At 41.6% G+C, this 23,473-nt stretch overlaps 1 protein-coding gene across 1 annotated transcript; it reads left to right on the plus strand.

Moving 5' to 3' along the window:
- The first annotated feature begins 1,012 nt into the window (after nt 1-1,012).
- On the plus strand, nt 1,013-8,169 carry CNRIP1 (cannabinoid receptor interacting protein 1). Its single transcript, XM_027745830.1, has 3 exons — nt 1,013-1,296; nt 1,996-2,140; nt 6,717-8,169. Exons 1-3 carry the CDS (start codon nt 1,118-1,120, stop codon nt 6,879-6,881), a joined length of 489 nt encoding a protein of 162 aa, XP_027601631.1. The 5' UTR covers nt 1,013-1,117; the 3' UTR covers nt 6,882-8,169.
- Nucleotides 8,170-23,473: the final 15,304 nt, after the last annotated feature.

Consider the following 23,473-nt stretch of genomic DNA (forward strand, 5'->3'; position numbering starts at 1 on the left):
CTGTAGTTTTAACAGCAAACAAGAACAAAAGCAAAAATGGAAAAGATGCACAAACATACTCCCAGGTTAAAAGAAATCTCTGACTGTTAGATGGGAATGAGACGGATGGAGATATGAATTATTGCACAACTTTCAGTTTCAGAGATCTTTGTCCTTGAACAAACGGTACCAGCCATAGGTAAAGAGTAGCATTAAAGATATGAGATTCTCATCTGATACTGTAATTACAGTGGGATTTTTTTTCCCCCCTCTTCATTTGAATAAGAAGATTGCAATTAAGTGATTAAAAAAATCCCGGCAGAAGCCCTGATCTGCTGATGTTGAGGCAGCAAGACACTGACCCTCAGCCGGGGGCATGGTGACTCTGACAGTCAAGAAAGTGACCCCTTAGTCCAGGCACGGTGACTCAACAAAACCCTTTTGCCGCACAGGGGGAGAGAAGAGCCACAGAACTACAGAAACGCGTCTTTGCTCTCCGCCCTCCCCTCTCTCTCGGGCAGCTCCGGCTCCTGCGTATCGCTGCGCAGATGCTCCAGCAGGGCTCTGTCAGCCCAGAGGGCTCGATCAGCCCTCGGAACGCGTTTCCCTGAGTGATTTCGAGGGGGGGGTTCATCTGGATGAGGGGATCTGCGGGATGATTTGAGGGCTCCCTTCGGCCGGAGGAGCGCTCGGGGCTCTCCCCTCCCGCGCCGCTGTCCGCGCCCGTGGTGCTGAACGGGCCCCTCGCGTTTCCTCCGCGACCAACCGCGGGATTAAGGCTGCAGTAATCGGGGCCGGATTAACTCCCTGGAAACCGCCTGCAATCCGAGCAGCTGCAAATGTCCCCCAAACCGGGATATGGGGCGGGGCGGGGCGGGGCGGGGTGGGGTGGGGGGGTGGTGAGGGCATCCACCGCCCAGATGCTGCGCCGCGATTAGTGGGAGAGAAAAAAATAAATAAATAAATCTAGTATCTCATCCGCTGCTTTTGGGAAGGGCTGGGCTGGCTGGGATCCGGCAGCCCCTCCTCTTCCTCCTCCCTCCTCCTCTTCCTCTCCTTCGCTCCCGTCCAAGCCGCCTTTTCCGCGGAGGGGGCGAGACGCGCGCAGAGCCCGCAGCCCCCCCTCCGGCCGCAAGCGATGGGCGACATCCCCGGCCTCGTGAAAATCAGCGTCTCCCTCAAAATCCAGCCCAACGACGGGGCCGTGTACTTCAAAGTGGACGGGCAGCGCTTCGGCCAGAACCGCACCATCAAGCTGCTGACCGGGGCCAAGTACAAGATCGAGGTGTCCCTCCGGCCCGGCACCGTCCAGGCCACGTAAGTGCGGCCGCCCTGCCCGGGGCGGCTCCCCCGACCCTGCCCTGCCCTCCCCTCCCTCTCCTCCCCTTTATTTTTAGAGGTTTAATGTTTTTTCCTGGCAGGCTGACAGCGCGGGATTGCCGTGATTTCTGCCTCCCCGCCCTTTTTGCCTTGGTGGCCCCGTTTCTGTGTTCCCGGCCAGCTGTTCCCGGTGTTTGCCTGGCTGGCTCGGGAGGGAGGGAGGAAGGGAGGCTGCGTTTGGGAGTCGCTTCCTTCCCTCTCTCTCCCCACCTTCTCCCGGAGATTTTTTCGAGTCCAGCTCCTTTTCTCCCTCCTTCCCCGCGGTTTTTCCTGGAGGAAGAAGCCCCTGCAGCATGCCCAAGCCTCGCTGCAGCTTGGCAAAGCAGGGACTGGGACCAGATGGGGAACCAGCTCTGGGTGGAGGGGCAGCCCTGCGGAAGAGATTCGACTGACCTCTCCCCAGCTACTGGAAATCAGATCCCTCCTGCCTTTCCTTGCTACTCCTTCCCTTTGTGCCTACAGAGCCCAGACATTTTTCAGGAGCCCCAGTGAGTCAGCAGCACATGCAAGTCTGCTAAAAATCCCTGAAGCATCCCCCAGCACAGAGGCTGCCAGGCTGCAAGCCCACGTGCTGGCTCCAAGCTGCCAGGGAAGGGGACATATGGGGATGAAAGGCTGGATCCTGTCTCTTTGCAGGACGATGGGCATCGGGGGTGTCAATGTCCCCCTGGAGGAGACATCGCGGGATGCACAAGTGGCCTCTTACACAGGAATCTACGACACAGAAGGGGTGCCCCACACCAAGAGCGGGGAGAGACAGCCCATCCAGGTCAACATGGAGGTATGTATACCTCCCAGCCTGGCATGGGAGGGCAATGGAGGGCAGCAGGGGGTTGACTCCCAAAGAGGGTGTGGAGGTGAAATATTCCAGGGCAAAGTCTGATCACAGCTGCAGCCTCCTCTTGCTTTGTGTCAATCAGGCTGCTGACCAGAATGTAGTCCTGCTTCCTTCTCTCCCCAGAGAGCAGGAAGGGCCAGGGAGGAGCAGGGGATTTTCTAGAGACCTGCAAAGCCCTTTGGGGTCCTGCGGCAGAAAGAATTGTGAGCTGAACCTCTCACCTCTTCTGAAGGACTTAACCAACTCCCACCAAGTTCCCTGGCTAGAAATCCAATTCCTTGGCATACAGGGACCCCTCTTCCTGCCAGCACTACCATTTTATTATGATGCAGAGCATGCCCCAAGCACAAGGGGTGACTATTCTCCCCTTCCACCTGTCATCTGCAGGATGCCTTAGGACCTGCCAGAGACTGAAAACATGTGTGAGAACAAGCTCCCACAAGGGAGAAGACAAAGGCCGTCTGCTCCCTTTTCCCATGTGCTTCCATTATCTGCATCCACAAACCTAAGTTCTTATTCAAGTGGCTCCTCACCCCAATCTTAAAGAGAGGGTCCATGGCCCCAAAGTGAGATGACAAAGGCTCCAGTCCATAAGGCAGCAGAGCTGACAGAGGGCAGGAAGAGCAGCAGGCAGATTTCCACACTACTCTTTGTGTGGTATGCTCGGCATGCAGAGGGAGATTTGTTTTGATTTGGTGGTTTGGTTTTTTTCCCCTCTCCTGATTACAGTTTTGAGGGATTTCTGCTGTTTATTCCATGTCTTCTGTACCAAAAAGGGTAATCAGGGCAGTAAACCATCTTCACCTGAAGCTCTCTTAAGGGTCTGTTCCCACATATACAAGTTTAGGACCTTTCCAAGCCCACCAGATTTCAGCATTTTCTCACATCTGCTCGCTGCACACAAGATTTCGTCTTGATCTTCACTGGGTTTTTTTCTGGAGCCATCGCTTAGCATAGAAATCCCCTTCTGAATAAGAACTGTACTATCTGTTTGGTGTTTCTAATAATTACAGTGTGCCTAACTAAATTTTGGAGACCCACATCACATTAACAGTTACTACTTCATAGTCTTAGGTTGAAAGACTACCCTGAAGTATCTGTACACATTAATCACTTTTCTACACAGCCACTTTTTTTAACACCCAAGAAAACCAAACACGTGGTATTACTTCACAACAAGTTTAACAGGGCTGCTGGATGCCATTGTTGAGCACTGTAGTTATATTTCATAGTGTCTTTATATCAGAAGGTGGAAGGGCAACATTTCCAAAAAACCATCTGCTTTGACTAAGGCATCCCTATTTTGATAGTCACCTTTATCCTTAATGCAGCACTGATGTGAATTCTGAAAATCTAGAAGTTTAACTTTTCTTATGGAGAAAACTGAGTCCAATCACAACTGAAACGTAAGGAGGGTCTGATTTTCAGATACAAGCTCTCAGATGGTTTGTTGAAGCATCACAATGAGTAGCCACAATATTTGCCCAAAGAGTTGTTTTTACAGATCAAATCCCGGGATATTGACCATGAAGCTAATAGGATTTTCAAGCATTAAGCAGGTTCTCAATCCCTTGTAGGATCTGATCTTGATAGATAGGTTCCTCAGTACAGACTTAGATGTCCACAATTGATACTTCTAAGTATTAAATAAAGGCAACTCAACGGGGATTTACATGTTTAACTCATCATTTAGCTGCTTAGCCAAGCAGAGCCGTAACAGATTTAGGGAACCAACCTCAGATACCCCAGTCAGAAAACTGCTTCGAATGCTTACTTCCTGAATCTTCAAAACTGGGCTTATTGCAAACAGCTTTAAATATTCCTGTTTCCTTCAACTATGAGGAACTTCTGCCTCTACTTCCTTTTCTAGAGCAGACAGGATCCTGATGCATCATAGGGAGGTAAGGACATTATTTAAGGCATAAAAACTGAATTCACATTAGAAATAGATTATGAAGTCAGTCCTGCAGTCAAAAAATGGTCTGATATTGGCAATCTAGTGCCTGAATGATTGAAGGCCCATAAAGATCCATAAGAATATATTTCCTTTCCGATTTAAAACTTTAAACAAATAATTCTTTCTGCTCCTACTTTAACTGGCTAGTAGATATCTGATCTGTGACAGCCAGAGTTTATACATTTAAAACAACAATCCTGATTCAGAATTGTTTCTGTTACCTGAGTGCTCAAGTATGCACATTATCCAGTAACTGCTAAACTCTCTGGCAGATGGTGTAAACTAAGTCAGAAACCTCTCTTTGGGCCTCATTTTAGTCTTAATCAGACTGAGATTGAATAAAGAAACCAGACCTCTATCCCCCTATTTAGCCATCAAATCATCCCAGCAGGCAAATGCCAAGGGAGTTATTTAAATAACTATTCAAACCTATAGCACTGGAGCAGAGCAGACAGGGAGCTACACTTCTAGGTCTGACCTGTGAAGAGTGGGGCCATCCCTCCTCCCCGGGGAAGGATATACAGGCCCAGTGGAGTAGCCAGGATTCAGCTGCAGGACCACAGGAATTCAGGGGAGCTCTGGTGATGAAGTACTGGGCTGGTGGGGGGCACGTGGTAGTAGAAAAGCTCTGGAATTAATTCTTTCCTTCTCCTGGAAATCCACAGCAGTCAAACTACTCAGGGTAGCTCAACAAATTGGGTCACTGAAGGAAGATGGAATTTGTTTTCTTCCTCTGTCTTGTTGAAATTCACATCCTCCATACATTAATGAAATAAATGCTGCTCTTGTGTTGTATCACCTCCTACAAATGTTATTAGAAATGCCTTTTTTTCCTCAGTTTCCTCACTGAGTGTGTGCATAGTAATAGCCAATGTGCTTAACCTTTACTATCTTGCATTATGAGTGCATTGGGACTATCAAAGATGATTAATGAAAAAAAGTCCTTACTTAGGATTTTAGTTGATGGGAGAGATAAAATAGCATGTACATCTGATTCTCTTTTTGTCAGAGGAAGTGGCAGAAATATTTCAGTTACTCTTTAAGGTAATTTTTGGAACTAGTGCCAAATAAAACCTTTCACTTACAGCACACAGCAATTCCTGCTGTTGTCAAGGCTAAATTTGTCTTACCACAGTGGGCTGAGGGAAGGTTTAAAGCAATGTCCATTACACAGCAGCAGCAGCTTACAAACTACATCTTGAATTAGAAAAAGAAAACAAACCAAATTTGTCCTTTTGAGAGAACTGGATACAGCAGGTTTTTCTTGGAACTCAGGAAGAGTCCCTGTGTGAAAGAGCTTTCATATTGACTTTGCAAGTGTGATTGTAGCAGGCAGATGATAAAAGGTCAGCTCTCAGGCACATGATGGGAATGGAAAACAGTCAAGTGAAGAAGCTGTCATTAAAGTGAGTGATGGAAATATTTAAAGGGAAAAAATGTAAAGAACAGTGCTGTTCAGTAGCTGTGAATTCACTATCTACTATAATCTAACAACAGAACACTAGCAACAAGCCATACCACTGGGACCAACAGCAGTACACACATACAGGCTTCACACCCCCACTTCAGATTCTCTGCAATGTCTCAAGGCATAGGAACTCACATTTTCCATCACCATTAAAACTGAAATCATAATCTGTCCTTCAAGGCCTCGCTGAGGTTTTTGTGATGTTGCACAGGTGTCTAGCAGTGGTTTAAAGAAAAAAGCACCCGTTATTTTACAGAACTTGCTATAGGCATAGTCTCATTCACTTCGAAGCTGCAAGAACAATCAGACAACTTGCAGTCATCTCACTGCTTCTTCACTGTATTAGACACTTATGTGCTGAGCACACTGGTTATCTTCTTCCTACCTTCTCTTACTCAGCTGCACTATTACAGTCCAACCAGCAGTTATAGAAATGCACAAAGAGCTTCTCTTACCTAAGTGTCACGGAAAACTGTCCAGCTGTCACAAAAAACTCCTTCCCTGGAATAGACTCCCAGGGAAGGAGTAAGTGGTGCAATAGCAGCACATTTCAGTCAAGGTACTGCAAACACAAGGCTCCAAAGTACAAAGGTATCAAAGGTTTCAGATGGAGCAAAAGAAGGAATCTTCCCAGTCCTAACTGCAGCCTCTAGGTATGGTATAAAGGTAGAGTGGTGGTCTGTGTCACTGCAGATCACTGGCATATGATCTACAGTATATACAAGCCACTTTGAGGTTACTGGGCCAGTTACTGCTGTGTCATTTTAAGAAAGGTTATAGCTTTGATTCCTGCTGTTAGTAACATTTATCTATAGGAGAACTGGAATATTTTTACTCCCTTGCCTTGCCCAGATGTACGTGCAAGAGGACAGTACATGCAGAATCTGATCCTTCATGTTTTATGTATGCCTAAGCATAAAAGACTCTCTGATTTCTTAAGCAGGCTGTACAGATCTTTGATTTATTGATTGGAGGAACAATAACCCCTATATCAGCTGTTTTATGTTCTGTTTCACAAGTGTTGTTTCTCATCAAGAGGGACAAACCAAGAAAAGAATCAGCTCACTAACACTGATATTCCCTCTTCCTCACAGTTCAACGACATTGGCGTTTTTGAAACAGTCTGGCAAGTCAAATTCTACAACTACCACAAACGGGATCATTGCCAGTGGGGGAACAGCTTTGGCAGCATTGAGTATGAATGCAAACCAAACGAAACACGCAGTCTCATGTGGATCAACAAAGAGACCTTCCACTGAAGAGATGGGAAACCAATACTGCTGGACAATCTCCCTAAAGAAAAATCTACCTTTTTAAACCAGCAAGAAGCCTTAACAAAGGCATACTGAAAGGTTGCTTTGTCCATAAGGTTCCAACAACTACATTGTATATACAGGTGGTGCCACTAAAATATTTGCCTATTACTGTGTTTTAAGTTTACCATGGCATCTGCAACATTCTTTATCTGTCACCCTGAGAATACTGAAAAGTTTATGGTAAAGAACATCTGATATCTGGGTAGGAAGTCATACCACCATAATACTGTTGTAAGTATTTGGATTATTCCCCATAGATGTAACAACTTTTGTGAAGTGTTTTGCTTTATTGCTTAGGATTTGGATCAACATCACATTGGTGATTTCTGTATTTACATTTGTGTTTGCTCCTAAATCGGTGTGTTCCTTCAAGCATTTTGTTGTACATGTCATCCCAGTGGACAGCAAAAAATTCAAAATATGGATATTTGTAGGTTTAGCTAAATGGCAGCTAATGCACTGTTGGTATTGTGCTTTCACACCAAGGAATTTGGAAACTCATTCTCCCTTTTGTTAAGTGCTGTAAGATATTCTGTGAAGTTTGCTAATTTACCACATCTCTCAAAATAGATTCTTTGTTGTTAAGTTTCCCAGTCTCTGAAATAGCTTTAGGAAATGGTATAAAGATGTGATGAAGGAAAAGCAATAAATCAATTGTGGTATCAAAGACATCTAACAAGATGGCTAAGATCTATCTTAAGATCATATAATATTCTTGAGAGATACAGCAGCCATACCTAGTTTAGTTCTTTAAGTTCTGATGGTAAAGTCAGTTTTTGTTTTAATGACACGTTGCTCAAATCAGTAAAATCCTACAAATCAACATTTTCAAGCCTGACCACTGTATTACACCAAAATTGACAGGATTTCTGACCAACAAACACTCAGCAGTGTGAAGGGTGCAGATCCCAGTTCACAATTTACACATGCGCTGCGCTCTTTCAAATAAAGATAAGCATGTAAGCATTTGCATGGTTATAACTAAAGGTGCTACATAAACACTAGATCAGTGTTTAATACAAACAGGCAACACAAAACAAATGTATGTTTTCTTTCAGTAAAGAAAGTAAAGCAAGAAAACAACTACACTTGTCCCTCCCCCAGCTTGGGTTGAAGTAAGCTGTCCACCAGTTCTTGCATATCCGTTTTTCCCTTTGTGAATAATTTGTAAATTGTGTATGTAAATGGTAACCATGACTTTTGATCTTTGTAATAAAGGACTTAAACAATTTCTTCTCTACTATGGCCACCTAAATGAGATGAAAATACTGTATTAAAAAAGTCAGTGGCTTTAGAGAGTCAAACAGCAGAGATTGTGTAGCCAGTGCTTTCTAAGAATCCAGTTCAAAGTACCTCCTGTTGTTCACCCAAAGCTCCTGTTTCTAATTAATGCAATAACACTCAGTAGAGCTTATTAACATGCAGCTTGTTGTAATAACATAGTGTGGAAAGTAGAGATTTAGGGCAAAAGTAAAAAAGCAAAGAAATATTTTATTCCATTGAATCGAAAAGCTTGACTGGATGCAGGTTTCTACAGACAAAGGAGCCTGACAGTAGGGCTGATGGAATACCCCACTGGAATGGTGAGCTATCCAGCTGCATCTCCACTCCAAGGCAACAGTACACAGGCAAATTTTATTGAAATTAAATTCTAGAAATAATCTTCTGCATTAACTTCTTTCCTAGACTCTTCCTAGGAAGAGTTCTTCAAAATGAAAAAACTGAACAAATTGAAATGAAATTTGCACTTCAGAGAGAAGTGCTATTGCCAGCACTTTAGCAGAAGTTTCCAGATAAAGTGCTTTAATGATTCCAGACTTCCAGTTGTCAATCAGTTCTATCTCTGCACTGCTAGAAGAGTGATTTTACTCTGCAACAATTGGCATATTTTGGTTTATTTTGTTTGTAGATATGAATGGAAAGCACATTGACAAGAAATACATATCATACATAGTTAACAGAGAAACTTCTGTCCTAGTAAAATTAAAACCTTTAAGACAGACCTTTACTTTGAGCTCAGCTTCCATGAAATCCTTGGCCTGTTCTAGCTCTCCAGTATTTAAGAAATGCTACAATAAATAAATCCAGCCTATCCTGGCACAGTTGGACTGTTATTCTCAGCTAGCTGGAAGCACGCTCTTCCCAAGGCAAATACTCATTCCCATATTAATGACAAATAGGGAATGACTTTTCTCACATCCCAGCAAGTCCTGTAGCAATTCAGTTCAGAGGGTGGTCAAGAAAGAGTCTGCGGATGGTGAGTTGCTTTTAAAAGGAAGGAGAGAACAGCAAGAGAAACTGTGTCTTGCAGGGTCCATGTCCTGAGGCTGAATATCACTGCCCAGGATTGCAGCACCCCTATTACAGACAATGGCAGTGATAGAATGGATGAGGACTGGTTAATGGCAGATTCAGGGAAGGTGTAAATGGAATTTATCAGGCATTATATCACTCTCCCCTAGATGAGGTTTAAGCATACAGAAATGTGATTTGCATTACTCTTAAACAGAAGATTGTTCACATCCACACCACCAGTGCTGATATTCCACACATGTAAAGCAAAATAATCCCATCAATTTCCCCTTGCTCATCAAGGGCTCTGCTAACAAAGCAAACATTTGCTCCTAGTAAAGGAAACCCAAGACTTTAGGAGTTCCCTGGAAAGTAATGTTTTGGATTTCTTTCATCCAGGACAACTCTGTTAAATATTCATAAAGCTTGAGTCACTAAAAAACTGTTGCTGTGACAGTTTGATGCATTATTCAATCATCAGCATTTAATATCCAGACGAGTTTGTTCTTTACACAGCTTTTTCTAATTAATACTTCCATTTTTGTATAGAACTCCAAAAATTCAGGACACAATACACTAAGCTTAAATATATATGTCAGAAAGTGCTGACAATGTGTCAGTCCAGCTGAAACCACTGAACACTCACAGCTGGAGGTTTTATACCTGAGAGACTTCATGATTTTTTCTCATGAAGTGTCCAGCTGTCATTTTCATAAGAAAAAATTGAAACAAATATTCCAAATCTTTGTGTCACTTTTTCATCTATATTTAGAGGTAGCAAGTTAGCACTTTCAGACTGCTGACTAACAGAATTTGAGAGCAAGTTATTAGTCATGGTTGTTACTGCTGTGATCCTGCATAGGGCTTGTATGAGATCATTAGAGTTTGCACAAGGTTTAGAGCAGCTACTACAGGCTTTGGTATTTCCTACTATCTGACTGTTTATGAGAAAGAGATATTACTGCTTGAGTTCTCCATGCCCTACTTACACATGGTAGGGAGGTTTCACTGGCTTCAGCTGAGGCTCTGTCCATCGGCTTGCAGGTGCAGTGACCTTCACTGATTCCAGACTAGCAGAGTTCCAGACAACCTCATTTATAACATTCTTTGTATGTAAGATGTGAGCAGAACTTCTGTACAATGAAGAGGTGAGTTTTGTAATACAAGGCTTTTGCATGCCAGCAGAGGTTCTTTCTCACTTGGTTAAGAGCATCTTCCTAACTTGCTTTGTAAAATTTTGATGCATGGGCTATGCATTCTATTCCTCTAAAGTCTCCATGCAAAGCTTTGATGAAATAAGGATGTGGCACGTTGTAAATGCTAACCTCTTTCTGACATGTGAAACAAGAGCTGTGACTTTCAAAATTCAAAGCATTGAACATTGCCTTAATATCTATGTCAACCCTGAAGCACAAAGAAGCAGTATAATGAGTTTACAACATTCATGTTTTCCCTTAGGTCCTCAAAGCAATGATTGGAAAGTCCCCTTAGTGGAACTAATCCAGACCTTTGGCTAGGAGAGGGAGGCACTCCTGCCTACAGGCCTTCCCTGCTGCGTGCTTGGCAGCTTTCACCAGCATTCCTTGGACTGCTTCCTTTCCTCCTCTTCCTGACACCAGCATTTAAGACTTCAAATCCCTGTGAGCCTTGGCTTTCAGCCTTAGGAACACAAGGCTGCATCAACCTAGGAAGAACCAAACCAGTCCTCTCTGCCTTGTTTCTCTGCCTCTACCATAGGGTTTTGCGAGTTCTCCCACTGCAATCATTGGAGTTTATAATCTATTGACCTGCAGTGAGTTGCACAGTTCAGGTATGAGTACAAAGATACAAACAGATCTTCATTGGAGACGAGGCTCAAAAGCAATGACAACTTTTTCTTCAATTTTGATGCCAAAAATATTAAATTTAACAAAATAACTCATAGCAGCACATCTGCATTGACCAAGTGTATGGCTTTGATATTCTGTTTTCCCTCATTCAGACAAACTGGAGTCTCACTGCTGCCATCCATATACACATGCTTCATATGCTATCTGTAACACCTTTGTTTTCCTCTACCAGAGAACTGACACTCCTAATCCCTTTATCCCAAGTACCAAGGAACAGCCTGGTATTCAATCCAGTAACTTCTGCAGCCTTTGAACAATCCTGAGAGAAGCAATAATAAATTCTCAGTTGATAATGATGAAGACAAGAACCAGTTGACTGTGCTGGAGGTAACCTGGACCTTCTGCTCATTCTCAGCATGGTAAAGACAAGGTCAGGAGCCTCCTGCTGTTACAGGAGTGACTGTGACAACACCGTCAGTAATATCTGAATTAAGCTACAGCGTATGTGCTACAGGGACCAAATGTTCTCAGAAGCTTGAACTGAATCTTTATGAGTTTAATGTGAACCACAGAAGGTCTGCAGAGAAGTGGCAGCAATGTGCAATATCACAACATACAGTCTTTTCTGACTGTGATGGATGGCACACTCTAAGTTACTATGCCAACAGATTCACCTAAAGTACTTCCACACTTCAGACTTATTGTGGAGAACAAGCTGTGGTCAATTCTATGTATAGAATATATAGTCTAAAGTTGGTGGGTTGTTTTTTTTTTTTGTTTACTGGCTTGGGTTGATTTTTTTTTAAAAATTAACTATATAATTTTTAGTTCTGGCTTCTGAGACATCTACAGGCAAGTTGAGCAAATGCAAGAAGTACCAGGGTATGAAAATACAACTGAAGTCATACCTATTCTGTATGGAAAATATGTGACTGAACTCCACAGCTTTAAAAGTATTAAAACAAAAACAAACAAACAAACAAAAAGGCTTCATGTATCTACACTGTTTAAGAGGTTTTTAACATTTTGTTTCTCTGAACAAGGCAATAGCCAGATATAAATGTGCTAATCACTCCATTTTCAAATGCACAGTGCTTGCACTGAACTTTGCTATCCTCGAGGTGGATAGTTAAGAAACTAAAAGTCCACATGCACTCCTGGTACAAAGTTTCACCCAAACATATGGAGTTAACAGGAGAGAAAAATTTGCCCTAATATGCTAAAATGTGAATGAACTGCCCTTGCTTAAAACAGAACTGTAAGAACGTACACCCAACCATTCTAATACAAATTAATACACTTAATATTTCTCACTGAGGAAATACTTAGAGGGAGACAGACTTTGTCCAGGCAGAACTCTCTTGTAAGTTTATTACTCCATTTATATACAGAATAAGGTTCCGAGCTATCCAGCCAGGCCAGGTGTTACTTTTCTGCACACATTCCACACAGACACTCTCGTGGCTGCCTTCAGCCACAAGGAGCTATCATGCTTCCAGCTTGACCTTGCAATTCTTTTCACACACACACTAATCTTAGCTCTGGCTCATTCAGGACCACAATATTTTTGCTTTAATATTTTCTTCTTCTTCTTCTTCTATCATCCAGATGGCTGGTGTTGTCTTGTTTAGCTGCTCCTACAACATAGTGAGCTTACAGAGCTGAAAAATTTCTTGCAGGTTTTTTGTTTTATTTTAATAAAAAACTTTATCAATTCTTGCTTCTTTCTTCTTCAGCCCTGCAATGCCAGCAGCAGTAGTCCTCAAGCATAAATAAGGAAGCAAAGAAGGAATGCTGCCATATACATAGCTCCAGAACTGAGATTTGATGCAAACAGCACAAGATTATTAGCCACCTTGGAGTCCTCCTATAGCCTTTATTCTTGGAGAACCACGACTAGGACAGCTAAGTACATGATTTTTTCCATACACTCCATTCTACAAATCCGTGAGGGACCATGCATTATTTGAGGCACCAGCTCCTGTCCAGATATCTAAAGGGAAAACGTTGGAGGGGCATGAGCTTGAAGTCATGGTACAAGACAGAGACAGGAAAATATTGGTGTATTCAAAGATGCTGAGCTTTTGGCCCACAGGCAGTGTGGGAAACACTCACTAGGAGCCTTCATATCAAAATATAACAACGCCAGAGAACTCCCCAAAAAAATCTCTTTTGGTAGTCTCCACCTCAGTCGCCTTTAATACTTCTTCTTGGTCCTGCTAGAAAGACTGCTCCTAACCTTAAAAATCTCCTACAGAACTTCCCATGGTTTTTATTGGTAAGTAGCTTCAAGCTTCTGGCTCACTAAGATCAGTGTCAGTAACTTTCCACAGATTTCATACTAATCTCAAACTTCTCATCTTTCACTAGAACATTCTCCAGGCAGTCAGCAATTGCTAGTGAATGCTGTCATTGCTTACCTACCATCCCCCAGTGTCCTCTGTCTTATCTTTCATCTGTGATGGAGAGACAGAAAAGGTTTTCTCTTCTCTCAACATGCTGCTGTTCAATCTATTACTCATTTGCCCTGAAGGCTCTGCAGTAAGAAGCTATTTACAGAATTTCTAAGGCCTCCAGTCATTCAATAACTCTTAATGTAATAATCTAAGAGGGTGGGAGAAGCAGCACTATATTCCATAGTATGGAATAAGTAAGGAAGGCCTTAAGCCTCTTACACAGAGGGCATACCAACTGAGCACATCCATACCCTGTGGAGCAGCACCACTCACGGGACACTAGGAAGTACCCTGAGTAGACACTGGCACAGCTCAGCCAAGCAGGATTCATTGCTGAACAAGATTCAGGCTTTTATATTTTATTTTATACCAGAGAACTTCAGCTGAGGAGAAAAAGAGGTGGAATCAGTTTTAGTTCATCTCTTTCTTACCTTCTAGGTTTTTATTAAAAACTCATGGCAATGAAAAATTAAATTACATAATGGCCCTTAGGACGCTGTGAAAAAAGTATGCTATCACATCTCAGAACAGCTTTGAATTACCTCCTGTGTAACTCCTTTGATGCAGAATTCCTGGAGGAAGACAAGGCTTTAGTGCAATCCTCATCAGGTAATCCAAAACAGTGCTTTAAATTACTGCAAAAGCACCAGAACATCCCTCTGCAATTCTGTTTCATCCATGGTCTACAAATTTTCAAACAAGACTTCATTTAAAGTGAGCAGGTACAAATTATTAGTCATCACAGTCAAGAGTAAATGCTGAGCTCTTGTAAGTTTTCTCTGTATTTTTATCATCATTTCAATTCCCACAGCTCCAGTAAAAGAAAATTAACTGTGGAGGACTCAGGGGTTCGAAGCAATGTTCTTCCAGCAATTGCTTCACAGAAATCACTGCCATGTGAATACTAAAAACATAGTAAAATTTTAATTTACTTTTGTTCCTGGTAGTACATCACAATGAACCGTGGAACTTACGGAGGTTAATTTCCTGTCCATCTCCTGTGGATTCCCTAGTGTTTTAATATTACTGTTCAACTCATGATGCACTTCCTCTGTCATTATGGACACTAATTTCATTCACTGTACTCTGTTCAGATATGCAGTTTCATAAAACTCAAAGCAACTCAGCCTTTCTTTTGATTTTCGTGAAAAACATGTAACAGTGGTGGTGGAGGGGTGAAGAGAAAGGAGAAGAATAAGACAAAGTGTGCTCAGCAAAAGCTTCAATTTCCTAAGAAACCAGACAAAACCTGCCAGAACGAAAAAAAAAGGAGCAATCAGAAATACTCCAGGCAATCACTAGATGGAGCTACTAAGAGGAAATACGGAATTGTAGAATCATTTAGGTCGGAAAAGACCTTTAAGATCGAGTCCAACCATTGACTCAGCACTGCCAAGTGCACCACTCAACCGCGTCCCCAAGTGCCACATCCACACGTCTTTTAAATCCCTCCAGGGATGGTGACTCATACGCGCCATGAAGGAACTTTATAATCCCAGGAGCTGCAAACCACATGGAAAAGCCTCCCCATCCCATTTGTAACTGCACAGGCCACTTCTCCTCCCACGCAAACACACTGCAGTCTCACAGAACCCGGTGCAAGTGCTGATATGCAAAAGGGACTCCCCTTTGCTGCTGCCGAGTTTCTTTTAATCCAAACTGGCACCTGAAGAGCAGCAGCCAGCAAGTGCTCTGTGGTTCAGAAGGAGATCCAGGGAGCTCCAACGGCACTGAATCTCACTAATAGGGCATTTCTGCCAGTATCCCTCATGATCCTGACTCAAGCCTTCATTTCATGCAGCCTCCTGAGGATTTCTGCTTCCCCACAAGTTCAGGAGCTTGCATTTCTCGACATGCACGATCATAAGGACTGTTCTCCCAAAGTATAGAATTTTGACAGTTCTTATAAATGAGGATACTACTTCCTTAATAGTGCAACAATTCCCCACTTCCAAGATAACTCCAAACTGTATTGAAATGAGCAGGTACATCACCATAACATTTCTAAAGACAGAACCAAATCTCACTTCACCGTCACATACCACTGCCAAATCACACAGTTCTGTAACCAAAGTATTGTCCCTGCTGCTGTGTGCCACGAGCTAGAACTCAGGCAGCTCTGAACAGGATGGCAATTTCCCATTTTGCCAGTGAACAGGATCCCAGTACTCAATCTCAGTGCAGCAGTTTTCTGCAGCGGGTCGGTGCACTCTGTGCTGTCTCAGTCCTCTCCATCTGGCAATGAATTCGAGTTGGAAAATTAAAACTCCACTGTAATGCTAAAGATCTGTCTCCCTCCCTCCCCCCCCCCCCCCCCCCCCCCCCAAGTGCTTCATTCTCAGGGGAATAACATTAGCATTTATGGAAGTAAATGCCTCAAGGTTTTGCTAATGTGCTAATGAGCTAGAGCCTTCCACCTTCAGATCACAAGCATGAATCATATTCAGCTCAAAGGTAAAAATACTGTTTCTAGCAGGAATTTGATATTGAGTTCTAGTTGCAGCTCCTCCATCACAATTTCATCTTTATGCTTTCTGTGCAGTTGTATTTTCCAAGTCAGACAGGGCTTGGAGCTCAGCAGAGCCTTTTGCCAAGGATCACCGATCACAGCAAGATTCAAAATCATTTTGACACAGATCTTCAGAACAGAATATCAAACTTAAAGAAGGGAAAAATAAAAATCATTTTTAAAAATGTAACTTAGGTTCTACAAGCTGGAATTCACAGAAGTGACCAAAATACTGAGGTTTTTCATCAAAGAGCTACAGAAAGCAAAATCTGTATAAATGTCAGCTGCTTTAGACCCCTTTTAACACTAAAGATTCCACTTTGGCCACGTTATACTATTTAAACTATCCAATTTCACTTACACACAGCCAACAGTTATAAATGAGATAAATTTTAAGAAAGAAGTCGTAAAAATGTGAAAAATTTACTTCAGGAAAAAGAATAAGAGGAAGCAGGGGCTTCAATTCCAGTATTTGCAACCCCCTACTGTGCTTGTGGCCCTTTTTCCTCCTAATTTAAAATCACAGCATCATGCCCTTGTCGTTGCTCTGTCACAGCAGAGGTTCCTCTCTTCCACAGGAGGGAGCTTTTCTCTTGCAAAGATGACACTCTCACAGTTCTCAATTTGGAAATGTGTAGGAGCTCTAAACATTCTGGAGTGCCCCACGCCTGACAGCTTCCACCCAGGATTAGCAAAGAAGATTCAGAAAATGAAGGGGGGGGAAAAAAAGCCCAGAAAACCAAAGATCAAACATTTATAAGCTAAACCATTCTCAGACCCTTGTGTTATGTTACGCTATTACTCCTTCCCACTTCTAATGCAATTATTTATACAGCAGAAAAACCTGAGCATGTCAAGTCCAACACCATTTATGTCCAGACCTATCTAATGTATATAAATGTCACTTATGTGACTGAAAGTATCAGGATCCAAATACTACTGGAAGAGGAACAATAAATCCCTGTAATTCAAAGAACTTTACATCTCAAGATGAAATCTGGCCTAACAACTGAAAGAAACAAGTTTGAAAATATATTTTAATTAACACAAACGATAGCAATCCTCTCTGGACAACGATTTATTAATCCTGCAGGTGACAGTCAGCTTTTACCAGGTTCTTTTTCCAGAAAAACAGCTCGCATTCATCATTCAGAATTCTGTGCCACGCTTGATCTGCAGCTCTGAGCTGCAATTTGCATCAAGGTAGCACTGTGCTACCATTATGTTTGCCAGCTGCTACTTCCACTACTCTTTCCTTAGCAAAAATATCACAAAATGCAGAGGTGACAAGCCAAGTGGGAGTGATGCTTAAACTGTGCTGTTCTCCCCACTTAATAGCTGGAGAACTTCATATTCCCTGCTGTCTAAGTTTAGTCCAGTGGGTATATCCTCCTCCTCATGTGTATAGCTAATTCCCATCGTCAGCAGTGGGAATAACACATGCACACAGAGGGGACAAGGAGCCCTTGAGGCCTGTTGTAGTAGTGATTTCAACGTATCAGGGTAAACACATATTTTGCATGTGATAGGTAATAAGCCTGTTTTTGTGTTTGAGACTGTGCTGTGGGTTTGCACACACAGAGCACTAGAGATACCCTACTCCCCTGTTTCCAGCTTTGTAGAAGCTTCAAGGAACAGTTCTGCCCTGAATAACTAACTGCCAGAGATACAGATCTAATCACAGTTCAAAGCCCTGAGGAGCAAAATGAGGTAGAAAGGATTCGGCAAAATAAACCTTCTACTCCAGCAGCCTTACATGCTGCTCAGAACTCTTTCCTCCACTTCCATAAGTGAAAAAAAATATTACAAGTCTTCCCTGTCTTCAATACCTGTTATTATTTCAAAGCCAACTATGGTATAATCATGCAGGCTGTTCTGGCTTGCACATAATCAACACTAATAAAGACAGATTCAGCTGCAGGCCGTGGTCAGCTCCACAGAAGGCTAAATGTTAAGTAAGAAAAGCCAGTTCTGATGTGATAACTCTCTTAAATTTTCTTTAATCAAAGCCTTATCTAACACATCTGCAATCTGCAGAGCACATCAGATCACACTCTATGCTCAGGGTAATTTTTCAGAACAAACTGTTCCTTTCTACTGGTAATTAACCCTGCAAAATTATCATGCTATATGGTAAATGTAAGTTGCTGAAAAAATATATTAACAATGAAACAAAACTGATAGCATATTTTGAAAAAAGACTGCAAGTCCCAATACAAGCAAAGGCAGCCAGAGAGTCTTGTTTGTATAACACTTAATAAGTCCCAGAGGGAAAAGGCACAGCTGTGAAAAGCCACCTCAGTTGTCCCTTTTTTTATCATAATTACATCTGTTGTTGATATTTCGTACAATGAGCTGTCCAGAGAGTCTCCTCAAAGTTCAGTGTGAGTATTGACAAAGCTTGAACACAGAAAGCAGATTAAAAAACACCCTCAGTGATACATTTTGGATGGTAGCTGAGATCACCCTGGAAGGTTAAATCTCCTTAGGTCAAGTAGAAATCTTTACTGAGTTACAGGGCATTTTCAGCACTCATTTGACTTCTTGTGAGTGCAAGGACTTAAAGTGAACTTGACATAAATTTTCCCAGTAGGACTTGTAGCTTACAATGACAGCATATCAATATTTACACTCATTGTATGACTTCTGTTCTGTTTCTTTAATTAGGGTTTTGGGGGGGGGGGGGGTTGTTACATTTGAAAAGAAATTATGGACTTTTTGAAGATTCTGAAAAGAATCATTCTCTTACAATTTGAAACTGCAACTGAGGAACACAAAATGCTGGAGTCAATTTTACTCTAAGACAAAAAGGCAAAAGACAGAGTACAAGGTAGGTAATCAGAACTCAAGTCTGGGAAATAAGAGTTACTTGGTTTCACTCTGGTTCCAATAATCACTCACAAACTGATCCACAATGTTTTAACCAAAGCTAGATATCTAGATATATAGCTTCAATATCAGAGTTGCTAAGCATCTACCTGCTTTACTTGACTTCAAAGAAAAAAGAACATTAGAATCTCTGTAAGAAACAGAAAACTCTCACGCCATTCTGAAAAAGGAACAATTGTCCCTGGTTATGTAAAACATTTCATAATATTAACAATCATTCAAAAATGACTTTTCAAATAAAGACTGGCAAAACACAAACCTTACAAAAAACTTTCCATTTTCAAGCTCATTTAGTGGAAATTAAATATATAGACACAAAGAATTAACTGGAAGCTTGGGATGCCTAATTTATTTGATCTAGTAGCTGCAAATTTTGTAACAGAAGATTTTCTGCAAAAACCCGCTTTGTTCTGAAGATCTCTGTAAGTAGCATTTCATAACTAAGACTGTATATAACTAAGTAATATTATAAACTACTTACCTCTCTATCTAGACTGTAAAATTAACACTTACTCCAAATCAGCAAAAATAAATGGTAGGGCACAATCCTTCCTAAGTTACATATATACTTCACCCTGAATATTAGTGAGTACCAGGTCTTTCATCCCAATATGGTTCCTTTTTGTGCTACTCTGGCATGGGAGGCAAACCAGGATTTTAACTCAAGAAAAGGGGATGTGACTGGGGAGTTGAACCACAGTCTCCAGAGGGCATCACGTAACTCCAGCCTGGCAAAGCAAGCTCAAGAAGCAAGCACAGAAAAACAGAAGCGTTATCAGGACTCTTCTGCTTTGATTAGATTGGTGTTTGAGGGTGAAACCTGAACTTGGGCAACTACAGCGCCTCCAGCTCAGGAGTGAAGTTAATACATTGATTTGGAAGCTCACTTTTACGGGACATGAAATACTCACAAGATCCCTGGACATCATTACAACATCCATTAAGCTTTACAGAAGTCACTCAATGATTTTAAAAAGTTTTACAGTCCAGAATGGCTATATTTAATGTATTTGACCTATCTGGTAAAAGAGAGTAGTTGCAGCATTCTATGTGATGCACTACCATTTCTGAGTAATTTGCATCTGTGAAATAGCGATGGACACAAAAGTGTTCTTACTTTCCACACTTTGAATATGACAAATCAGAGCAGGAGACTGCAAAAATGCCTGCATTTCAGGAATTCAGGAGTAAAGTTAAGCCTGGGAGAAGGGAGTGTGGGGGGGAAGGCTTTTAAGATTTGGTTTTTATTTCTCATTATTCCACTCTGATTCAATCGGTAATAAATTAAACTGATTTCCCCCAAGTCGAGTCTGTTTTGCCTCTGACAGTAACCGGTGAGTGATCTTTCCTGTCCTTACCTAGACCCTTAAGCCTTTGGTTATATTTTCACTCCCATGTCCAGCTGAGGAGGGGAGTGATAGAGCAGGTGGCATCCAGCCAAGGCAAACCCACCACAACAAATACTGGAATTATTCCAAATTGCTTTTAATCATGTCTATAAAAAGAAATTATACTAAAACAAAAATAGATCAGCAAAACTAATTGACAGTAGAAAAAAAAAAAAAGGCTGAGGCCAGGTGTGATAAAAAGGCTTCAGATCCCATCCAGGTTCACTGGGATTTGAGAGCACACAAACCATACTGAGTCAGGCCAAAACTCATTATATCTCCAATTCTAACACTGTTCTGTGAAGTTTTGCACATTTAGTTGCAACACAAGATCAAGTCAGTATGGATCATGCCCCCAAGGACCAGTTGCCTCAACTTTTCAGGAACTGAAAACTGGGGGGGGGAGGGGAGGGGGGAAATCTGCTCATAATACCAGAAAGAAAGAATTTTGGTTTCTTGTATTTGATTGTCTAGTGTTTAAAAAGTTGAGACCTTCAGCTGAAGCTTTTATACAAGTGGGGAAATAAGGTGTTGGTGCTCTATGGATTTTTGGTGTTTAACAAAAGTTAGGTTTATATCTCTCCCCTTACATAAGGATAATACAAAAATCTTTCTCCTCTGCTCTGTGGCCTATTTTCACACAGGGAACTTAGTATTTTGGAGAATTTTGCTTGTCAAACGCATCTGATCATCACTGCATACACCTTGTTCCTTAAAGCTAAAATAGGCTTGTCAAAATGTCAGTGGCAGTCATATTCCTTCTCCTGGCCATGTTTTTTGTTGTTGTTTTTGGGGGCTTTTTTTAAGCTAAAAGCATTACTGGCATTCAAACCAACAAAGATGCATCTACCTACAAGATTTTAAACCAAAAAGGGGTATGTGGGTGTGAATGTCTAATCCAGAACGATTACAGTCATGATGGAAGCCCCACTAGACGTCGCTTGTAGAACACCTTATACCTCATCTGGGAGGGCCACATTTAGCCTTTGCAGCCATTCTCTGGAAGAGTAACAGGAACTCAAATGTTCAAACAGCATTCTTTTCATCAGCAGTGCCAGAAATTTATGTGCATAGGGTTTTTAGGAGGCTACCAGATCACTCAGTTTGGCTAATGGATGAAAAACTTGCACTGTACCAACACCACATATGGAGAGCTGCAGATCCCAGCTTTCTTACATCTATACTCTTTTTTAAACAGTGCTCAGAACACTCATAAGATGTTTTTACTAGAGCTGCAGTCAAGAACACATCAGCTATAATGAAACTAAAATTTAACTGCTGCCAACAGCATTCTGCTTTGGTCTACAGTCAGTTTGAGCTTCTGCCTAACATCCACTTGCTCTCCACTCCCACAGAGTGACACTAAGCTGCTTCACAAAGAGTCCTCAAGTTTATTTTGCTTTTACTGCAACTCTTCACCATGCAGCTGCGCAGTAGTAAACATGACCTTAACATCGAGTGGAAGTTTGGCAACAACTTGATTGCAAATGTAATCTACAACAGCCACAGAAGGTAACCAAGCCAAAAGCAGAGCTACAGCTCTTAAAAACTCAGACTATAAATGGCTATACAAGATCACACTGCAGTTTGCTGGTGTGATTAACTGTAGTGCTGTGCTACACCTGCAAATCATTTCTCTGCTTGCAAATACTGCAGAAATAATGCAGATGCCCCAGTACCTGTCTGTCTTCAAATCAGGCAACAGCACAGGAAGAGTAATAAATCAGTGGTACCCTTTGAAACATGCATTGTTAAACAAGTGCGCAAGTCTCCATGGGATCAAGACCTGGATGGTGATGACCTAAAGTGTGCTGGAAAATAAAATAGAACTGTAATTTTAAAGGCTCAAAATGATGGCCTGGTAAATGTAGCAGATAAAAAGTAAAAGCCTTCATCAAGTTTTTAACTTGTTTTAAAATCTGAGTTTCTAAAGCTTTGTAGTTATAAAACACATACTATTGCAATGTTTTATAAGACAGAGGGAGCATCTGAAAAAGGAATACATTTGAGAGTTACTTACAAATAGGTTACAGAAATAGCTAGTACTAACCTTGCTGCTGTTAAAATGCAAGCTGAATTAAAAAGAAGAGGCTTTTCTGACAGCAATTGTCTAAGTAGAGATAAAAATAAGATAAAACTGAAAATAAAGAGATGCAGTAAGTTCATTGTAACAGAGCCCCTGAAGTGAACATTCTCATTAAATTCTGTGGCCAGTTTTCAGAGATCAGAATATGAGAAGAGACATCGACTTTCAATCCTGTTAGCATTTTCTTTTCTCAGAACAGCACCAAGTAGATATACTTGGCTCAGGAATATACTTCCGAAGTCACAAAAATCACTTAAAAATTAATATGGGTTAGATCATTTCCTCACTTAAACTGGCTTAACTCCCAACCCAATACCTGTTTTTCAACAATGTCAGCTACAGCACAGTCAGGCCCCAAACAAGTGGCTTCTGCAGCAGCTTTGTAATCAGCTTAATTTGTAGCTGTTTCTCCCCACATTCATCACAGTCACAAATTCCTGACTCTTCCCAGTGCCTCACTGGGGCTCATGAAATCACTTGCTCAGGCAGATCAGAAGGATGATCTGGTGAACACTAATTTTCAGGAGGTTAATTTTCAGTCACTCCCAGGTTTCCGCCACGCTCGCAGCCCCAGGAATATAAATAGTGGCACAAGGTCAAAAAGGTGTAGCTGGGACTGGCTGTGCCTCAACCAAATGTGAAACTGCATTTTCTTACTGAAGTTCAGGCCTTGGCTCACTACAGCATTTGCAATCTTGCTCAGCAAAGCACATCGACTTGAGGCCTCAGTTACTATGGTGATGAGCATGGAAAAATGTTTATATATAATTAAATAAATTCTCCCTTCAAGGAAGCAGTTGTCCTTCTCACAGGCAGCTACTCATATTTTTTTAACTAAGTAGATGTAAAAAAAAGTATTAAAATTTTAAAGCTTAAGGCTCACTATTATTCATCCTCAAGTTAATGACAATTTACATCTATAGCAAGAATTTTATAAAGCACATGAAAAATTAGTCAATGAGAAAGCCATCTCTTCTGAAAACTAAACTGTAAATGCCCTAGGAATTAAGCTAATGCTTGGTTTTATATATTTCAGGGTTTTGCTTAAGAAAAACAGGAATGATTAATAGAACTATCTTGTTGTTT

The sequence above is a fragment of the Pipra filicauda genome, unplaced genomic scaffold, assembly GCF_003945595.2.
Source record: "Pipra filicauda isolate LSUMZ 115617 unplaced genomic scaffold, ASM394559v2 scaffold504_size407168_pilon, whole genome shotgun sequence".
In the NCBI taxonomy this organism is placed as follows: Eukaryota; Metazoa; Chordata; class Aves; order Passeriformes; family Pipridae; genus Pipra; species Pipra filicauda.

What these genes read in the sequence shown, in the direction of transcription:
- CNRIP1 (XM_027745830.1), top strand. Translation starts at nt 1,118, where the DNA reads ATGGGCGACATCCCCGGCCTCGTGAAAATCAGCGTCTCCCTCAAAATC. An exon ending in CCCGGCACCGTCCAGGCCAC is followed by an intron (nt 1,297 to 1,995) that starts GTAAGTGCGGCC and finishes GTCTCTTTGCAG; the next exon opens with GACGATGGGCATCGGGGGTG. An exon ending in CCATCCAGGTCAACATGGAG is followed by an intron (nt 2,141 to 6,716) that starts GTATGTATACCT and finishes TCTTCCTCACAG; the next exon opens with TTCAACGACATTGGCGTTTT.